Genomic DNA, 20,194 nt, shown 5'->3' with positions numbered 1-20,194 from the left:
TAGGCAGCATGATCAGCTAATGTTTGTATTTTTTTATAGAGACAGGGTTTTGCCATGTTGCCCAGGCTGGTGATTTCTCTAATGGTTTAATATGAAAATAGTTATTAACTTTAAGAAAGCTTATATATCTCTATTTTATTACAACTTTGACTTTTTAATCATTGTCAAATTTTAGGAGCATGCAATTCCAAGAAACTTTTCTTTTTTAACCTCTGAAATGTTTGTTCCTGATTCACCTTACAACAGAAAAGAAGCTAAATGGCCTGGAAATCACAACACCGAGCTTCAGCTGGTGCTGTTTGGACTCACCATGGGAGACAAGGGGGTGTCCAAGCTGGTTTCAGTCTTACTGTCATCAGCATCACTGTCCTTATCACTGCCACTGTCGTTGACAAAGCATATCTGCAAGTTCATCCCACTCTGCAGTCTGGGCAGAAACAAACAGGACACTAGTTCTACTTAGCTGTTATTTGGCTTCAGCCAATAGAACTGTCTGATTTTGCTAACAGAAAGTAGTCTTATGTGTTCTTCACATGGAGAAATGAGCAACCAATATTACTCTCCACATATAAATAACTCTTAGTAGAGGATTTTCCAATGTTCTGTGAGTTTTTTCCTCGCCAGTTTCATGGTAAGTGAAAAATAATTTAAGGCCCCATGTTAGAGCACCCAGCACAATACCAAACAGATAGTTGGTGCACAATAAAAATGTGTTGAGTCTTTGAGTTTACAGTCCTATCAATCAAGATGAATGGGGTCCTCGGGCAAATAAGGCTGCGTGGTGTCATCTAGAGAACCCATCCCAGGGGGACAATCAAAGACTCTCTCACTGGAGCCAGCATCCCAAGGCCACAGCTCTCTGAAGAAAGACTCCTTTTCTCCCAAATAGACAGAATAGGGTCATCTGAAGGAAATCTTTAAGGCAGTTGCCAAAAGCCAACCGAGGGAGCTCATTTGTATCATTAAGGAAGAAAAACACCACAGGTTCACACTTAAAAAAATGTAAGGAAGCCCCAAACCCAGGCAGTAAGGTGCAGCCTTAGAACACAGCAAGGTTCTGCAGACCACCTCCTGCACACAGAACCTCAGGGACAGAGACCTTTGGGAAGCCATTATATGTGTGGTGAATCCTGAAGCTCCAGGGCTGATGTTTTTGGAAGCACAGTCACAAAGGGTAACCTGGCCGTGCAGCTGCCACTCGCAGGCCAGACTGCACAGCCAACTTTTTGTTCTAACCGTCTTTTGAAGTTGAACACATTTCAATACTGTTTGGTGATAAAGCGTTTTTAAAGAAGTAGTTTTCCTAGCATCTCTAGCAGCCCCAGTCTGTGTAAGCTTAGGGAAAGAAAAGGCAAAAGGAGGTTCCTACGCAAGAAAAGATCCCAAGGAAGCTGACCTAAGCCAAGTTTAGGGCAGAGGATGCTGAATTTCTCTGGCATTATTACTGCCATAGGAAGAAATGCCAAGAACAACTTACCTGAGATTTGACTTTTCAATTCCAATGGTAGGAATGCTTTGTAGAAATTGATCAGATCACTCATTTAAAGTGATTCTTTTATTGAAAACAACACAGAACCCAGAAAAATAAAATCTGATTTAACACGGGAACCATAATTGTTATGGGTATGCACTGCCACCTATTGTTAAATTCTATAATTACTGAAAATCCCAGCTTACAACCCCTGTAAGAAAATGCAGCCATTCCCTCAGTCTGCCCAGCTCTATTTGCTCCCTACCCTCATGGCACAGGCAAGGGGGAGCCAGGCCCAGAACTAGGGGTTAGAAAGCAACACACCCCACTCTGATCATCTGAAGATGCTTGGAGTGAGCTGAACTTAGGTTCTGAATCCTTACTTCTTTCTCCAGGCACATTACAAAAGCTCTATGACCCTCAGTTTTCCTCATCTGTAAAATGGGTTGAATAGTAGCAAACCCAGTGTTATGCAGGAAGGATTAAAATAGTTCATTCAGAGCTTAGTGCAGGGCAAGTGACCTGTACATGCGAGTTGCTCTCCATTCTCTATTTACTGAAAGTCTAAACAAAAGGAACAGAATTTTAGAGGTGAAATGACTCTCTAAAGTCACTTACTCTAATACTGCTTGTCCTGTCACAATAATCTCTGATGTAGAATCAACTCTCTGAGACAACACATTGTCTATTAGGCAGTTTGTTCTTCTACTGAGCTGGGATTTGCTGCCTTTTTACTTTTATCCATTGGATATACATACATACATAAACACACACACGCACACACACACATATATATATATATTTTTTCCTGGAGAAATCTAATATGTTCAGGTTACCCTTTGATTCCATGCAGGTTTAGAAATTTTAATGTCTGTCGGTCTAAAAAAATAAAATCAACCCCCTTTTAATAATAATACTCAAGTTCTATGGATTGGAAGATGGTGGGAAAAAAGCTGTTAGCAAATTAAAAACAGACACATTTTAAAGACAAACCCTAATTTGAATCTAGGATTATGTAGCATTTTCTATTTATTGAATAAAGTCTTGAGAAGAAGGGTCTGGCTACTGGATACACAGATTATAAAAATGTAAAATAACCCACAATACATAATACAAAGCAAAATAAAGTTTACAATGTCCAGAGATATGTATTTTCACTCAGAAGAAAGTTTGATCATAAATTCTGTTGTTCTGCTGCCACGCTGACTTCTTTTTGAATAACCCAGACTTGAACATCCCATATAGTCTAAATCAGGAAAGGAAAGAAAAAAAAGTAGTCTGCGTAAAATCAAAAAACGCCGCAGGTAGAAATTCAGAAAATCGCCTTAGTACCACATTATCCCCACGGGAAACTGAAGAGAGCTTCTTATAGGGTGAGACATAATTCCTTATAGTGGTAATCACCAAGAATGTTACTCTCAGGAAAAGGAAATTATATGACATAACAGCTAATGGTTCAGAGGGGATTTTAGTAAAGACATCTTAAAACGAGCTCAGGTTTCAAGAAGGATTTGTTTGCTTTTAGCCTTTAAGCGGGTTTTAAGATGAAGTCAGCTCTCGGTGAAACTCAACCACAGCTCCCAAGCAGCCTGAATGGATGAGTGGGGCCACCTGGTGCTGCTGAAGGCCACTGTGCCCAGGGTGGAAGAACAGATAACCCCTGTTCCAGGACCCTGCCCACCCTGGGAGACATGGCTGTTCTTGAGGCTCACATCTGAAAACCACAGTTCCCCGGGCCTCTGTCCCTCACACTGCAGTGCATCTGGCTGCCCTCATAACCAGTCTTGCAAAATTCAGGCTGCAGGGTGCCTAATTTACCTAGATCTCTCAAGCACAGTCTGAGGTGAAAACAAAACACGATCCTCATCTTGTTAATTAGAGATATAATTTCAAGGTATCCAATTCAAGGTTACTTGATGTTTCAAGTGGCATTTAGCAGAGCACTGTACAAAGGCTGCTGGAAGTCAGCCTTGCCTGTCGATTTCATTTCTGAAAGGTCTGTCCTGGTTATCCCAGAAAGCTCTTCTCCCTTACACACCACAAGGCAATTAAAAACAACGCTGCTGCCCGGAGCTACTGGCAGGGAGCACCAGGGGTCTGGAAAGAAAGTGTCCTTGATGGAGAATGCCCAGAAACATGGAGAGATAAAGACTAAGTATGTCTTCTGGACATCTCGGTGTGAGCAGGAGTGGCCTCTGTGTGACAGTGCCTACTGGCCAGGAGGGCACTTGGTCGGGAGGCTGCACAGCAACCACGTCTGCTTGGCATTTACAGTGAGGAAGGCTGTTATTTAGAAAACACTGGTGCTGACTTCCAACTACTGTTACCAGGGATACTATTAAAATATGCACAGGAGTTGAGAGGATGACAGAGACGAAAAGTTTTTAAGTATGAATAGAATATCTCAAAAACTCAGCCAAGTGGTAATATGATTTTATATAAAGGTAACATTTCTGTCAAAATACAGGGACAAGAGCAGTTTATTCCCTGAGAGAAACAATGCCATGGCCCTAAAGTTTGCTGGTGACTTCTAGAGGAGCAGTGGTCATTATGAATTGGGCCTTTGTTCTTGGCTTTGGGTTGTAGTGACTGGGATTGGGCTGGTCTGAGGCCAGCTCTGAAGCCTGGAACTACTTGCTTTTTTCTTGATTTTCTACTTGCTTTTCTATTTGATTTTAGGAATGGGAATCTCCCAGCACCTGCTTAGACCACTAGTATCTACGTATAAATGTTCAAGATTCATTGGTAAGATTTTTATCCCCCTGTCCACAGCACCTTGGTTCACTTTACTTGAACTGTTGCATTGAATTTTAAAGTATGTTCACTTACATTCTCTCCCGGGGCTGTATAATCACCTGTGGATTACAGGCAAGATATAGTTACTCAGAGAAGTCAAATGACTTGCCACAGACCTGTGACAACCTCTTTATAAAAATGATCTCAATTCTTCCTCTCCTTATACCCATCTCCTCTGTAATGTGACCCTGCAGCTTCTCCCATTGAGAAGTGGAGTCTATTTCCCTAGCCCTGGGCTGGCCTTGGAACTTGTCTTTGCCAGTAGAATGCAGAGGAAGTGATGGTATTCCAGTTTCCCCCTCAGGGAGCCCTGCCACCACCCTCAGAACAGGTCCAGGCTAGCCTGCTGGCGGTGTAACTTCGTAGCACAGAGCTCAACCGGCAGTTGTCTCAACTGAAGCCCTAGACACGTGTGAAAGCCCAGCCACCTCGCTGATCGGAGATGACTGAATAAGCCTGTCCAAGACCAGCTCAGAACAGAACCACCCAGCTGACCTATAGGATCCTAAGGAGAAGTAAAACTTCATCATTGTATGCTACTGACATGGATGGCTTTTTAAAAAAATTACGCATCATCATTGTGGCAATAGGTAACTGGTACAGGGTCACAAAGCAAGAGGCTACAGGCTGGACTTCTGATTTTAGAATCCAGTGGCCTTTCCCTTATACTACACTTAACATGAGGTTTGAATTTATTAGATCCTTTCTGTATCTGGCAATATAATTTTAAAGGAAATATGCCTCCTATACTTGCTTATAATTTTAAGGCAATTGTATGGCTTTCCTTAGGAAACAGAATGAAAGGGAACATCCCATATACCAGGGACTTCGAACATGCATTGCTCATTATCTGCCTACAACCAGTGTGGCTCGAGAGCCATTGGTCCTGCTATGCCATTCATTACTCAATATCCCCTACTAGTTTGTGGCTGGGTCATTAAAACACATTATTTCCATTTATTTTAAAGGATCTTTGATGCATGATTCAAATATTTTATATATAATGAATAATTGCCTATATTTTTATACTATATCTTTTTCTGTTTCATGAGAATTTCAAAAGTGATGAAACATAAAATATGGATTGTAACTACTCAAGTATCTAAAAACACATTTCATTTTTCCGAGAATCTGTCATGAAGAAACAATGTGAGAACAACTGAGGTTTGGGTAAGCTTTAGATGTACTGCACGTGTGATGGTGTCTCTATAAAATGTGTTCAGTTAGGTTAAAATGAAGTACTGCTACTCCTTGTAAATTGTAAAATAGTTTTCCCATCCTGCAAACTCTGCCCCTTTCCCTTCTTTTCCCTACTGACTGTTCCAGGTTGATATTTACCTTGAGTTACAGAAATGCCTATTACTACTTAAAAACACACAAAAAGAAACAAAAGGAAAAGTTTCTGCCTCACAATATTTGTTATGAAAATACAATGCTATATTTTAGCAAATAATGCTGGTCCAACAAAAATCATCACACACACACAATGACTATAAATGATTTTTATAACTATATAAGGTAGAGAAAAAAGAGTTACATGTTCATGCACGCATTCATTCATTCATTCATTCATTCATTGATGATCAGGCAATAATAGTTCTGTAAATTTCATGGCACCAATAGGCTGGTGCTGAGTAGCTGCTGTCCCCGTCAGCCAGGGCACACACTTTCTAGTTTGCTGCAGTCCCCAGTATTCTCTATTGCTTTTTATCTGCACTACTTCACTCACTTATGTTTCTTTTTGGCTCCTGAGGGCATTTTATGGTTCACGACCCCTATATTAAGTGATGCAAATAAAAACTAGGTCTTCTAACAGATATCAAGTGCTTGGATCATTAAGTCACAATGTATAAATAGAAATGTGGAATACACAGAGCATTGGAAGGGACCTCAAGAAACACTTAGTAGATTCTCCCTGTCTTATATATGGAAAATACTTTTGCTACCTGGACATTAATAAGGTGTTAACCAGAAGAGTGAAAGAGCAGAAAACTGCAAAAGGAAGGAGGTCTTGGTGAATTGAGGTTGGGCAGAATAAATACAGGAGAGAGATAGAAAAGCTGACCCTCCAGTAGTTATGTGCCCAGAGAAGTTATGGGTAGTTTCTAACTATATGTCAAAGAGAGGATTGGGGAGGACATTATGTCTCTTTATATCCTGTCCTGATCCCCACCTTACAGGACTCAGGTGTTCGGCTTCCTCAGCAGAAGCTGATGAAGGCAGCTCCAAAGGTAGTTGGAGTGTGAATGACCTTCTCTGGGTTTTCTCCTCCTAATCTTATGCATACTTTCTTTTTTCTGCTTGCTCTTCTAAGACTAGTTCTGGACCCTTCCATCTGTACATGTTCACATGATGGCTGGTAAGCACACCAGCCATTCTGTGGCACCACATAGCCACAGAATCTCCTCACTGACTTAGGCAACTAATAGAAAAGGGAAACTATCACTCACCAGCTTTTCTTTGGAGAAACATCGCCCCTGTATCCTAACCCGAATCTCCAAAGAGCTATAAATACTTGCATTCCTCAGACGGCTGTTGGTTCTAATTCTACATCAGTGTCCATTTTCTTCACTAATGACCACTTTCATGTAATTAAATTTGGAATTATAGGATCTTAATGTTGGGAAAATGCATTTTCAACTGAAATGTTCTCTAGCATGAATGAAAGACCAGAACGAGGCCTCTTCTGATACTAGGAATAAAACAGCCATCTCTCGTAGGCAACAAATGTTATCTACTTCCATCTTAAATAAGGCCAAGTAATTTCCAAGTAATCTGTATTCTGAAATTAAAAGTTACTGTTTTTGAGCATCTACTATGTGCCAGGCATTTTACTATTTTATGTCTAACCCTCAGATACACATGAAGCAGGCACTGTGAACCCTGTTTCACATATGAGAAAACGGCTCAGAGAGGTTAAATTACACAATATCACAACACTGATACTTTAGGAAAGTCCGTCTTGAGATGTCAGCGCACTTTAAAAAGGATGAAACAAATTCATTAATGGTAGAAAAAAAGAGAAGAAAGAAAAAAAAAAGAAAGCAAAACAAAAACAAAACCAAAACAAAAATCTGGCAACAATTTAAATGCCTAACAATAAAAGATTGATAAAGTATATTATGGTGAAATATATGATGGGCTATTCTGCAGCTAGTAGAAATACTAATCTTATGAATAAGATTAGTCCAATATTATTACATTAGATGAATCTTATGAATAAGCTTAGTCCAATATTAGATTGGATGAAAGTTTCTGACTGTTAAGTAAAAGAAAGAAGGCTAAAAACAGTACCTATGCTATAATTCCAATTTTATAAACAAAAATATGGAGATATATGCATAGAAAAAAAGTCAGGAAATACATCTTTTTTTTTTGGTGAAAGAGATTCAGTTGGCTTTGGATTTTCCTCTTTTGAGCACCTCTGAGGTGCTACATATGGGCATTTGGCAGGAATTTATTTATTTTTATTTTTATTTTTTTGAGACAGAGTCTCACTCTGTTGCCCAGGCTGGAGTGCAGGGGTGCAATCTTGGCTCACTGCAACCTCCGCCTCCTGGGTTCAAGCGATACTCCTGCCTCAGTCTCCCAAGTAGCTTGGACTACAAGTGCTCGCTACCACACCCAGCCGGCTATCTTTTGCATTTTTAGTAGAGACAGGGTTTCACCATGTTGGCCAGGCTGGTCCCGAACTACTGACCTCACGTGATCCACCTGCCTTGGCCTCCCAAAGTGCTGGGATTACAGGCATGAGTCACTGTGCCCGGCCTTGGCAAGAATTTAAAAAAGAAAAGGAAAGAACATGACCGAGTTGATGATTAGCATTTGTGTGTTGGAGAAAAGGTGAGCAGATCAGTGTTTGATGGCTGGAAGAGGATGGCTGTGTGTCTGACTCAGCCATGTCTATGCAGGGACTGACTCACACATGAGTCAGGCTGGGTTTTTGTTTTTGGCAGGGTGCTGGAGGTGGTGGGAGATCCGTGGGCAGCAAGAAACATATTTTCTTATACGAGAACATTTCTGTGGATGGACTCTGATTCAACTGTTGACATCCCTCCTCAATCCAGTCTTGATTTCATTCTCCTCCTTGGATCTGCAGTAAATTACAGACTCTAACGTAATTGATATAAATTTAACTGTTTGTATTTTTAAAGCCAGGCTGCCTATTTATTCTGCTCAGCCCAGACAGAGTTTAAACACCTATCTACCCCACCTGCTGATGAGTTTTGGCTGTTGAGGCAATGAAGGTTAGAGAAGAAATACTTTTCCCCTTCCAGACCTTTGAAAATGTTCATGCGGACTGGGTAAAAAACATGACAGCGGAGAGTCAGTGCCTGTGTGTGTTTCTGAGGCATATTCCTGAAGTAGGTGAAAATCTTAATTGCAAATTCTTTTATTCTTTTGACCACTAAAGCACTGCTTTACCATTTTTTATCTTCATGTTTAGAAACATTTTGGGGCCACCATTTAGGCTTGGTTCCATGGTAAGCTTCATCTCAAAAACACTGGCTTTCATGATTTAGTTTGTGACTGTTTGAATTCTACGCAGTCGTGAAAAAGAATGCAGTGGATCAATAAGATTGCATTGATTCTATGAAGCATGGTTATTTACATTTTGCAGTCTTTATTTTTTATTTTTTGAAACAGAGTTTCGCTCTTGTCACCCAGGCTGGAGTGCAATGGGGTGATCTCGGCTCACTGCAACCTCTGCCTCCAGGGTTCAAGCGATTCTCCTGCCTCAGCCTCCTGAGTAGCTGGGATTATAGGCACCCGCCACCACTCCTGGCTAATTTTTGTATTTTTAGTAGAGATGGGGGTTTCATCATGTTGGCTGTGCTGATCTTGAACTCCTGACCTCAGGTGATCCACCTGCCTTGGCCTCCTAAAGTGCTGGGATTACAGGCGTGAGCCACTGCTCCCAGCCTAAAATAGGGATGTATCTCAGCTGCTGTACCTCAGGTAGGTGGTGGCATGATTGCAGTACTTAACCCTATCAGCCCACAAACCAGGTAATAATCCCCAAGGAGGAGGTGGGCACTGGTTGTCCACTCATGCCTTCTGACAAAACAACAAAGCTCCAGCATCAAACCTTGCAGATGGGGGGACGATGGCTTGGAAGGTGATGCACTCCATCTCCTGATGGCCCAAAAGCTGAGACACGGCAGCTGTCAGGTAAAGTGGTTAAGTGGGAGTTGGACTGTAAATGTGAAAAAGTTTTAGGACTACATTTGTCAACGTGTTTCACCTTTTCTTCCTCTTTTTGTGCACAAGAAACATATGATAAAAGCGTATGTCCAAACAAGTCTAAAATTACTCTTTCAATAACTAAAATAAAAACTCTAAGTGTTAAGAAGGCATGTGTCACCATTTAAATGGCAGTGGTTTTTCTTTTTTAGTGGTACATAAAATAACGATTTGTCTTACAATCAATGGTGTCTAAGAGTAAATAAAAAGGATAACGAAATACTGTAGCAGCACCTACTAATGCAGCACTGACTCTCGTCCAGGCACTCTTCTGAGTGCCTTGCTGGTCTTCCTCACAGTAACCCCATGAAGTAGGCACAATTATTACCCTATTTTACAGATGAGGAAACTGAGCCACAAGTGAAGCCATTAGTAAGTGCTAGTAAGCGGCAGAGTCAAGATTCCAAGCCAGACCCTCTGGTTCCCAATACCCCACTCCTACCCACCACGCTACACTGCCTACCTAGTGAACAGACCTGAAACATGTTGATAAGTGAAAAAGCATGGTGATTAACAGAGCATGTGGATACACCACCTCATGATCGATGGTGGAAGAACAAATACAAATCCTGGAACAGTGACTGTCTCTGGTGACAGAAGCAGGGAGACTGGAAGAATGGGGGACAAATATGGCAGGATCTGAGCTTTTTATAGTGTTTTCAATGACACTGATTTTCTAACGCCATACATAAATATTCTGTCTACTTAGAAAACACTTAACAAATTATAGCCATTGGATCTTGTTTTCCTCTTTGTAATCTGTTGATTGCACTAATGGTTTCTGTTGTCATCAGAAATCTCTTTCATGGTTTGTTTTGTTTTGTTTTGTTTTAGAGACAGGTTCTCGCTGTGTTGCCTAAGCTATCCTCAAGCTCCTGGGCTCAAGGGATCCTCCCATCTCAGCCTCCTGAGTAGCTGTGACTACAGGCACATGCCACTGTGCCTGGCCTTCCATGGGTTTTTAATGCGTGCAATAATCTGAATAAGAACAATCCAAGCAGGACAGAAAATTTTACAACAGGATTGAGTAAAAGGATGGTGTTAAACCTTAGATAACATGGCTCACCTGCAGTCAGTTAGAATGTTTTCTAGCAGCAATGAATGCTTTTGTGCACTCTCAATGGAGCACTGTCACGTGAACTGTGTGTGTCTAGACACATGTATAGGACCACTGTCCAAAGAGAATGCAAACTACAGTAATAAAGTCATCATAGCTTGTCAAAGATGATGCACCAATGAAAAATAATTCCTAGAAACTCTTTTAATTAAACATTCAGCTGTCTACTAGAGCCATTTTTAAATATAAAATGCAGCCCTGTGGTCTTTTTCTTCCTGCCTCCCCCTCTTTTGCAATAGCTCAGGCAATTGAATTCTCATTGGTGATAAAAAAAAATTCATAAGACAGGGTACAGCTGGTTATGCCTCTAGCAAGATGTCAAATTCAGCTTGCACAAAATTAATTGCACCTAATTAAACCAGGGTCATTTGCGTTATTGTAAAGTGAGGCTATTTATTAGACAAAGAAAATTTCACAAATACCAATTTGCTTTTCTTTCAGGTTTGTGAAGGAGAAGAATTGCTTACATAATTAAATTTGTTTTGCCATTTTAATCTTATTACTCCTCAAAAGATCCACTTCAAATCTTGCTTCACTTTTGAAATTGTGTAATATTTCTGAATACTGGAAGCAATCCTTAGAGGAGAGGCATAAAAAAATGATAGTTTTTTTTTTTTTAGATTACCCAGTGGCCTTTCAAATAGTGAAAAAAAAGAAGTCATCATTAGCTACCATTTGCAATGACACACACCTTGGAAATACTTATATGAAGGGTTTTTAAAGCAAATCTTTAGTATATATGTATGAGACTAATATGAAATGTTAAAGATATGTTGCATGTTATAAATAGGTTGCTACAGTATGCATCTATTATTTCAAGAAAGATGCCACAGACAGGCAATTTCACTGAGTTGGAACTAGACAACCTCTTTCCTCGTTAACGCTGGGCAGATATAACCATTGTGCTTACTTCTTCCAGAAAATCATACAAAAATGATTACTGTTAGAGACAAAAGGATGATTGACTTTCTTGGCAAAATGATGCTGGTTCGACCTGTGATTCGTGGCACATTGTATATACAGATTCTCAGTTCCTCACTTTTAAAGTCCCTGTGAATCCTATTTCTTTGAAGTCTCTCTGGATTCACTGTTATTGGTCCAGTTGATAACAGCTCCCAGTTAGGGTGCCCCCCACTCCTTGCCCTCCAGCCCAAACACAAAAGGAGATGGCAGGTGTCCATTATTGGCCTTGTCTCAGCCATTTACCAATAAACCTATAAGGCCAAGAAAGAAATGAGTTTTGATTGGGTGATGTTGGAATGGTTGAGTTAAGTAAACAGTAATCATTATTCAAAGCAGCTGCTCAAAAGTTCTCTGGGGAATTTCTGTTTTTCATAATATTCAGCCTTTGGAGAAAATGGCATAGCCTATTTCAGGTCACATCATCCCACTGCACACTTTATGAAAAAGACTGTGTTTATATGTATATGTATGTAAATAAGATCTCTCTTGGGGTAAGGTAAGAAGAGAGGTGAGAATCAAATTTATTTCGTGGTTACTCTGAGAAAAGGTAAAAGGAGAAGGCAGAGAAAACTTCCTTCACAATGTTAGGTCAGGTTGTAATGTTTAAAAAATAAAAGATTTCCCAGATATCTATTAATAAAGACTATCTTGTGTTCCCACAGCAGCTAAGCCTGTTTCTATTCCTTTAATTACACTAAGCTATATAAGCTCATCATCTGAAACATAATGCTAACTGATAATTAGTTTGGCCAATGAAAACATATTTTATAGGAAAGTATTATACTAGTAATAATAGAAAAAATGTTTCTTCAAGAATATGACTAACCCTAATATTTCTTAGAAACCTTATTTCAAAAATAGATAATTCATTTTTCTCATTTCATTTTAAGCTTTAAAAAACTTTTTACGGAAACACTTTTAAATAGAAAAAATGACAAAGGTTATACAGTTTCAGTTTGTAAAGGGCTGATAATGTGTGGATTAGCAAATTTTGAAGAAAAAAATGACACTCTCTCTACTTGCCACATTTCAGTATAAGTCAAATTTAATTAGTTGAGTTATGAAGCAACATCAAATATTATTTTGCTGCACTATTAGGCATGAAATGTCTTTATGGGATTATTGTAAGCCTAGCTTTCATTTAACAACTTGTCACTCTTAAGAAGTGCTTTAGGAGATAGCAACATCTAGAAAAATCCAGTGGGGCTAAAACCCAACAGACAACTGAGAGGAACTCACGCTCACAGGAACAGTTGAAACTCCAGTCTTCCCAGACCCTCATGTTACTTGATAATTTCTCACATACTGTGCATGGAGTTAGTTTTTACAGGCAAATATACAGCCTTTAAAGAAACATAAACAGAACTCCATTAGTTTGCCAAAGATCGCACTCACCTCAGTAGGCCCTGCCTTAAAAAGTAAGCTTAGCATTTAGGAATCCACCGCTTGGTCAATTAATTTTAAATCTCCAGCCTCATTTAAAATTGGGCATTGAGCTCTTCAGAGTAGTAAATTCATATCAGGTTTACCTGGTTTTAATCTTATTTACTCCTCAAAAGATCCACTTAAAATCTATTTCGCGTTGAAATTGTGTAATATTTTAGAATACTAGAGGTAATCCTTGCAGGAGGGCATAAAAAATGATAGCTTTTCTGTAAGTTACCTAATGGTTTTTCAAATACTATTATGTGCTCTGGTACATTTTGGAGTACCATACTGGTGAACTCAATGTTCTGACATCCCTCAAGTACTTTTGTAAGTAAGAGGTAAGGTATTTCCAGTTCAATGAAGAATTTCAGGGATAGTGATGCAGCAGAAACAAATTCTAACAGGGATAGGGAGTATGGGTTACACAATTGCAACTGAACATTCTAAAGGCTTTTCTCCTACATTATTACTGATGAGGAGGATGACAGTCAGTCTTTGCAAACTTTAAATTTATAGGGATAAAGTGATATTTCTTAGAAATATGTAGTCTCATTATTAACCATCATTCTGAGAGAGATCCGAAACAGTCATCGTGTTCTCAGAAGATGATCTCATCCCAGAATGTGGAGATGAAAGTATCAGAAAGAACAGGATATAAATAATCTTCCTTATGGTGAGTCAACAAGTGTAGCTTGTTATGAGCTACTGTGAAATACATTTGTGTTTAGATATCCTTGTCTCCACAGGGGGCAGATGACTCAGTGATTTTCAAATTCTGCTTTGCCAGAAGAGTTTCAGGTAGGCTTCAGGGGCTTGTAGGGGAAGGATGGAGAGAGGTACCAAAGGGCAGGCATGGAAAGGGGCAATTAGGATGGGGGACACATTTTCTGGGCAGAGGTATTCCAGTCTCTCTCCTTCAGTCCTCCTGAACCAAAGGAGGACTGCCAAACTGGGTTTCCACACAGGGTTTTATTCAACATATTTGTGCTATTAAAAATAGTGAAAACCTTCTAGTTAACCATGGCATATTAAGCACAAGTATCTACTCTCACTTCTGAAATCTTACTAAAATAATATTAAAGAAAAAAAGAAGGTACAAATCTACACGCACAAAGAAAAAGGAAACGGAAACAACAGCACACAAGGGATTTTGATGAAATTTTAGAAGATAATATGCAGATGGGTGGGGAGTATTTGACTTAACTACCTCAATCTACCAAGTGCCCACAGGGGAGGCTGGCAGAGGAAGCACATGCATTTCTACTGCAGAATCCTCGAAATGCTCAGATACAGCTGAAAGTAGGGGAGTGAAGTAGGACCGAACACAAAGAAAGATTGATTTAACACCTGAAAGGACCCTCTTGCCCTGCTATCTGCCCTGACCACCTGTGGCCTGGCAGAATCAGGAAATTTACTGTCTTAAGAGGTTGAGACTGGAGCATGCTCAGGCACAGCTGAGGTGGCAAAGAGATGCTTTACTGAAATCAAGGAAATTAAGTAAAATTTTATATGCTACAGTTCCTATCTTTCCCCTGCTAGAGTCTTAAAACATTGGCAGCCAGGTTTAAAATGCCTCAAGAGGAGGTTGGAGGGTTTCTCTCAGTCGCAATTCATAGCCCAAGAGAAAAGACTCCTAGATACTTTCAGTTAGATGCATCCCAGTGAAAGAGCTGTGTCCTTATTCAGCCATTCTATAGTGATGTTCACCATTCATTTATTCAACAAATATTTAGTGATTATGTATTAGATACTATTTTAGGCAATAGTTACAGTGGTGAACAAAATAGAGACGAAGTCTTGCTCTCTTAGAGCTTATATTTTAGAGCTAGAGAAAGACAGAACAAAGTATATATACTACAACGTTAGGTTGTAATAAGCCCCCCCCAACAAACAAATCAGGGTAAGAAGATAAGCAGGGTAAGACCGGACAAAGTGATGGGTACGAGAGCGTTTACTTTTAATAGGGTGGTCAGGGAAGGGCTCTCTAAGCAGATGATGCATGCCAACTAACCCCAACCACAGTTTATAAACAGCTTTTAGTGTCTTATACTTAGTTATTGGTGGGCAGAAAGCAAAACAAATGAAAAATAAACTCAGAAAAAGTCATGATGGACAGGAAAACATTTTAAACAACTTAATTAAAATTAATACTTTCAGAGAAATGAGAAAATATCATGCCAACAATTTTGAAAACAAACAAAATGGACATATTCCTAGAAAAATATAACTCATCAGACTGATCTGAGGAAATAAAAAGTATGTATAATATTATAACCACTTAAGAAATGGAAGCTGTCGTTAAAGCAAATACACAAAGTAAACACCAGGCCCAGAGAGAAATGAGTCCTACCAAGCTTTATAGAAACAGATCATAAAAATATTATGTAAACTTTTCTTAGACAATATGAAAGAGAATACTTCCCAATCCATTTTTAAGCCAGCATAACCCTGATACTAAAACCAAGCAAAAATGTCAGAAGAAAAGAATACAATAGATCCATGTCAATCATGAATATAAACCTAACAATCCTAAACAAAATGTTATAAATAAAATATGAATTTTATTTATAATTATTTACTCAGATTTTATTTATAATATTAGTATCTGAAAAAATATAATACTCCAACAGTATCTGAAAAAACATAATACTCCCTAACCAGTTTAGGTTTAGACTGGGTATGCTAGCATGGTTTAATATTTTGAAAATCTATAAATGTAATTCATTAATTCATATAATAGATTAACGGAGTGAAATTGTACTTTTTCTTCACCTCAACAGATGAAGAAAAAGCATGTGATACAGTTAAATACCCATTCATGATAAAAATTCTTTGTAAGTTATACCTGGGAGGGAACATCATCTCATAAAGAGAATCATTAAAGGAAACATAAAATTAACATCATCTGAAATGGGAAAACATTTCATTTAATATGAGAAATTAGCTAAGGATTCCAACTACTACTATTTCTAATCCTCACTGTATTAGGGTACCTAGCCAATCCAATAAGACAAAGAAAGAAACCAAAAGCATGAGAATTGAAAATGAATAAATAAAGCTGCCATTATTTGTAGATGATATCATTCTTTAAAAATCCCAGGGAATCTACAGACAACTTTATTATAAATAATAGGAGAGTAGAGAAGTAATAGGAGTAATAACAAAGTGGCTGAATATAATACTAGTATACAAAGTTAATTGCATTTCTGTTCACCAGCAGCAAATGAGAAAGCATTACTGAAGAGAATTTATCAGAATAGCAAGTATCTAGAAATAAATATAACAAGAGATGTGTAATATGTCTAAACCTTATTAAGAAATATCTAATAAGATCTAAATAAGGGGGAGACAGACCATATTCATGGATAGAAAGACAATGAGAAAATGTAATGCTTCCTAAATTGATCTATAGAATCAATGCAATTACAGTCAAAATTCCAAGAGAGTATTTTGTTGAACTTGATTATATTATTTAAAGTTTATATGGAGGAATTAAAAAAGCCGTAACAGGCAGCATACTTCTGAAGAAAAAGAATAACAAAAAGGACTTTCCTGTCCAGATATCAGGACTTATTTTGAAGCTATTGTAATTAACACTATAGTTTTGCTGCTGAGATAGAAACAATAATAAAATAGATTTCCATTAACATACAGTATATATGGGAGTAGTCTATAAGATCAGTGAGTAAAAGAGGGATTGTTCAATAAATATGATAAAAAAATGGTCATCTATAAGGAAAACGATCAAATTTGGCTTCTCCATACCATATCAAGAAATCAACTTTTGACTGATTGCAGACTTTTAAAAACACTTTTGACTCTTGGTAGGAAATCTAATGAATGTCTGTTGGATCTTGGGGGAGAAGAAAATTTCTTACACAAGATACAGAAAGCTATTGACTAGAAAAGTTTGATAAAATTCAGTATAAAATCAACCTATAAAATTAAGAACTTATGGTCATAAAACACATATTAAAAAAGTGAAAAATAAGTTACAAACTGGGAAATGATATATGCAATACATACAGTGTATTACGGATTAGTATCATGACTGAAGAACTTCGATAAGTTGATGAGAAAAGCATAAAGAATCCAACAGCAATTTGGCATAGGACCCAAACAGATATTTCACAGAAGAGAAAACAAATACGGCTAATATATACAATAAAAATCATTTTATACCTATTCAATCTTCACAAAAACTTAAAAGAATTGGCAATATCAAATGTTAGTAACATTATGGATCCACAGGATCTCTGAAACATTGCTGGTAGGAGTATAACTTGTTGCAACCATGTTGGAAAACAGTTTGACATTATATTCTAAGTGTAAACAATCATGTATTTTCCTAGTAATTCCACTCCTAGGTATGCCCCAAAGAGAAACTCTTGCATATGTATAGCAGAAGACATATACAAGAATGTTTATACGTAGCATTGTTTACAAGAGCAAAACCTTTGAAACAATCCAATGCCCATTATCAGGAGTGAGGCCAAATAAATTGTGGTATATTCACACACTGGAATACAAATGCAGAACATGGGGAGAAAGGAGGCAATTCTAATTTCACGACAAAAAATAAAATTTCTCAAATAACCATAGTTTACTACGTGGTTCAGTGAGAATAATGCATAATTTACACTTGATCTTAGCTAAAAGGCTGAGAAGCGATGAATAATGCATAATCTTAATAATGTAAACATTAAATAGCTATTTGACTCTAAATTGTGAAATTACTCTAAAGGAAGAATAGAAGAGATGACAGTCTTTGGGAGGGCTGTAAAAAAAGAGCTAAATCACTATCTTTTTATAGCAGGTAGTCTGATGGTTAAAATAAAAACTAAGAAGATAAGCATTTTATTTAGAGATATGTAGGTAAATACCAGAAGAAACAGTTAAGGAGTAAAAAGTTATTTCTTCTGGAGAGTGGCACAAGGATAATATAAATATATCTGGAGTATACATATACACACACACACACAAAGACACATATATATATGTATACATCCATATATACCTATGTACATATACATATGGGTTATATATAGGTATGTTACATATAGATCAATATTAGCTAATATATACGTATGTTATATATAACCCATATATATGTATATGTACATAGGTATATGTGTGTGTGTATATATATATAAATCATTGATTTATATATATATATATATCACTGATTTTCAAAATCAAAACCTCTCATTTGTAACATGGATATGACATTGCTGAACAGAGAGATTGGGCTTCTAAAAGAAGACATTTTGGCACTCTGGGAAATATTAGAGAGCAGTAGCAGAGATCTATAAGATGATATGGTCCAATGCTCTCATTTCACAAAAATGAAGAAAATGAAACATGGTAAAACTAAGTAAATTGTTAAAGTTTCAAAATTAGAAGTGTACTAGGACTAATCCTCAGATCTCCAGGTTCCTAGGCCAAAGCGCCTTCTGCCACATCTGATTGGGAGGGGAAAGAGGTGCTCCTAAGGGAAAGAGGAGGGCTGACCATCCAGTTCTGGAGGAATGTGTAGGAACACAAGGGAATGTTCTGAGACAGAGCTGGCACCCAGCTGAGGAAGAGATGCTGGAACACTGTCTGGTGAAACTGGCACTCTTGTCTTGATGTACTGATCTGCCTGCAGTGCCTCACAAATAGGTGTATATGTGAGCATGTGTCTGCTTTCTGCTTTCTGATTTTTGCTGATTTAGAATCTCTCAGGATAAGATAGTAGTACAAACCTTACTGAAAGCCATATGGAATACAGATAGATATTTTTAAAATGCCTAGTTCCAGGCCTCACATGCAGACATGGAAGAAATATGTGGGTTAAATGGATGCATAAATACTATAATTTGTTTCCAATGCCTAGCTTAAGATGGTAAAATAACTGAGTATTTTAACAGAGTATATTTGCTTTTAGCCAAAAGGAAGACTGAGAGGAAACAGACATTTGGGGAGTGACGGGAGACCATGAGAATGCTGATCAGTTACTATCATCTTAGTAAAAACATTCTACATGCTTTCATCACTTGGAATATCCGTATTTGTAATGCCTAATTTTTCAGACTGTCTATACTTTCACTAATCAAAGTAGCCTATGGAATGGCAGCATGAATATCACAGCTGGGGCTTCATAGAAATGGAGGATCTTGAGCCCCACCTAGATCTACTGAATCAGAGTCTTCATTTTATCAAAATCCCCAGATGATTCATAAGCACATTAAAGTTCGAGAAACTCTGGCCTATAGCACTGTTTTTTGGATAAAATTATAATTTAAATATCTTACTTGGAATTAGAAGCTACGCAAATGACCAATAATATCCTGAAATAAATTATGATAAAGAGTAATGATATCCTGAAATAAATTAAGATAAAGAAAAACCACCAGAAGGACAGGTTAAGAACTGTAATAAACATTGAATGATCAAAGCGGGAATTGTATTTCTCAGTTACGAGTATTTATTGCAATCAAATGTATCAGGGGGGTGATTCTGGGTGATCTGGGACTGCTTAATGGGAAATTTGGTAGTCTGCCACATGTCTCTAATCATAAGTCAGCTTGCTTAGGAGTGTGGCTTGATTCCTCTATCAGTGTACAGAATCAGTATTGTGGCTAGGAAAAAAATGGAATATAAAAATCTGACCTCAAGTAGCTGGGAAATGAGCCAATAATAACAATAACAACAACAAAGAAACCGACAAACAAGTGGGGAAGGGTCTGTCTAAAACCCAAATAAAGATGGCAGTATTATGCGAGGGGGAAAAAAAAATTACAGAAGATTTAAAGGCTTTTTTAAATTAGAATAGTCAAGTGACAAAATCCACTGTGTACATATCAGAAATTCAACTCAAAAGAACACTCACCGGGAGGAAAGGCTTGGCTTCCCACTTTTGCTACAGCTGGTATAAATTCCTGGGCCATCATCAAAGAAGCTTCCAAGTGCCAACTTCTGTCTGATAGACTCTCTCTCATTTTTCTGTGCCTAAAATTTCAAGAAAATAAAAAATGCTGATAAGTGGGCAGATATAGCACAACCACAGGCAGTCTAACTTGCTAAGTTTCTTAGAACTGTAACATTAGATGAAAAACAAATAAATAGGCTGCGGCACAAGAGTATTTGAATTATTAAAAGCTGAAATTTTACCAGTCTCTTCTGGCTTGAATTTC

The 20,194-nt window shown here is 38.0% G+C and overlaps 1 protein-coding gene across 21 annotated transcripts in view; it reads right to left on the bottom strand.

The window, feature by feature from the left end:
* Window positions 1–20,194, bottom strand: part of SCHIP1 (schwannomin interacting protein 1) — an 819,796-nt gene that overhangs the window by 10,721 nt on the left and 788,881 nt on the right. For 20 of the 21 annotated variants that reach the window (XM_055381911.2, XM_055381912.2, XM_063704328.1 and 17 more), the window contains 2 exons: window positions 19,891–20,009; window positions 310–427 (listed from right to left, as the gene is read on the bottom strand). In XM_055381911.2, coding sequence (XP_055237886.1) covers window positions 310–427; window positions 19,891–20,009 — 237 coding nt within the window. Of the gene's footprint in view, window positions 1–309; window positions 428–19,886; window positions 20,010–20,194 lie in introns of all 21 variants that reach the window. The other variant, XM_055381918.2, reaches the window with a different exon arrangement.

This window comes from Gorilla gorilla, chromosome 2, assembly GCF_029281585.2.
Source record: "Gorilla gorilla gorilla isolate KB3781 chromosome 2, NHGRI_mGorGor1-v2.1_pri, whole genome shotgun sequence".
NCBI classification, from domain to species: domain Eukaryota; kingdom Metazoa; phylum Chordata; class Mammalia; order Primates; family Hominidae; genus Gorilla; species Gorilla gorilla.
The sequence above is the reverse complement of the archived record's forward strand: the minus strand, read 5'-3'. Positions and strand labels throughout refer to the sequence as shown.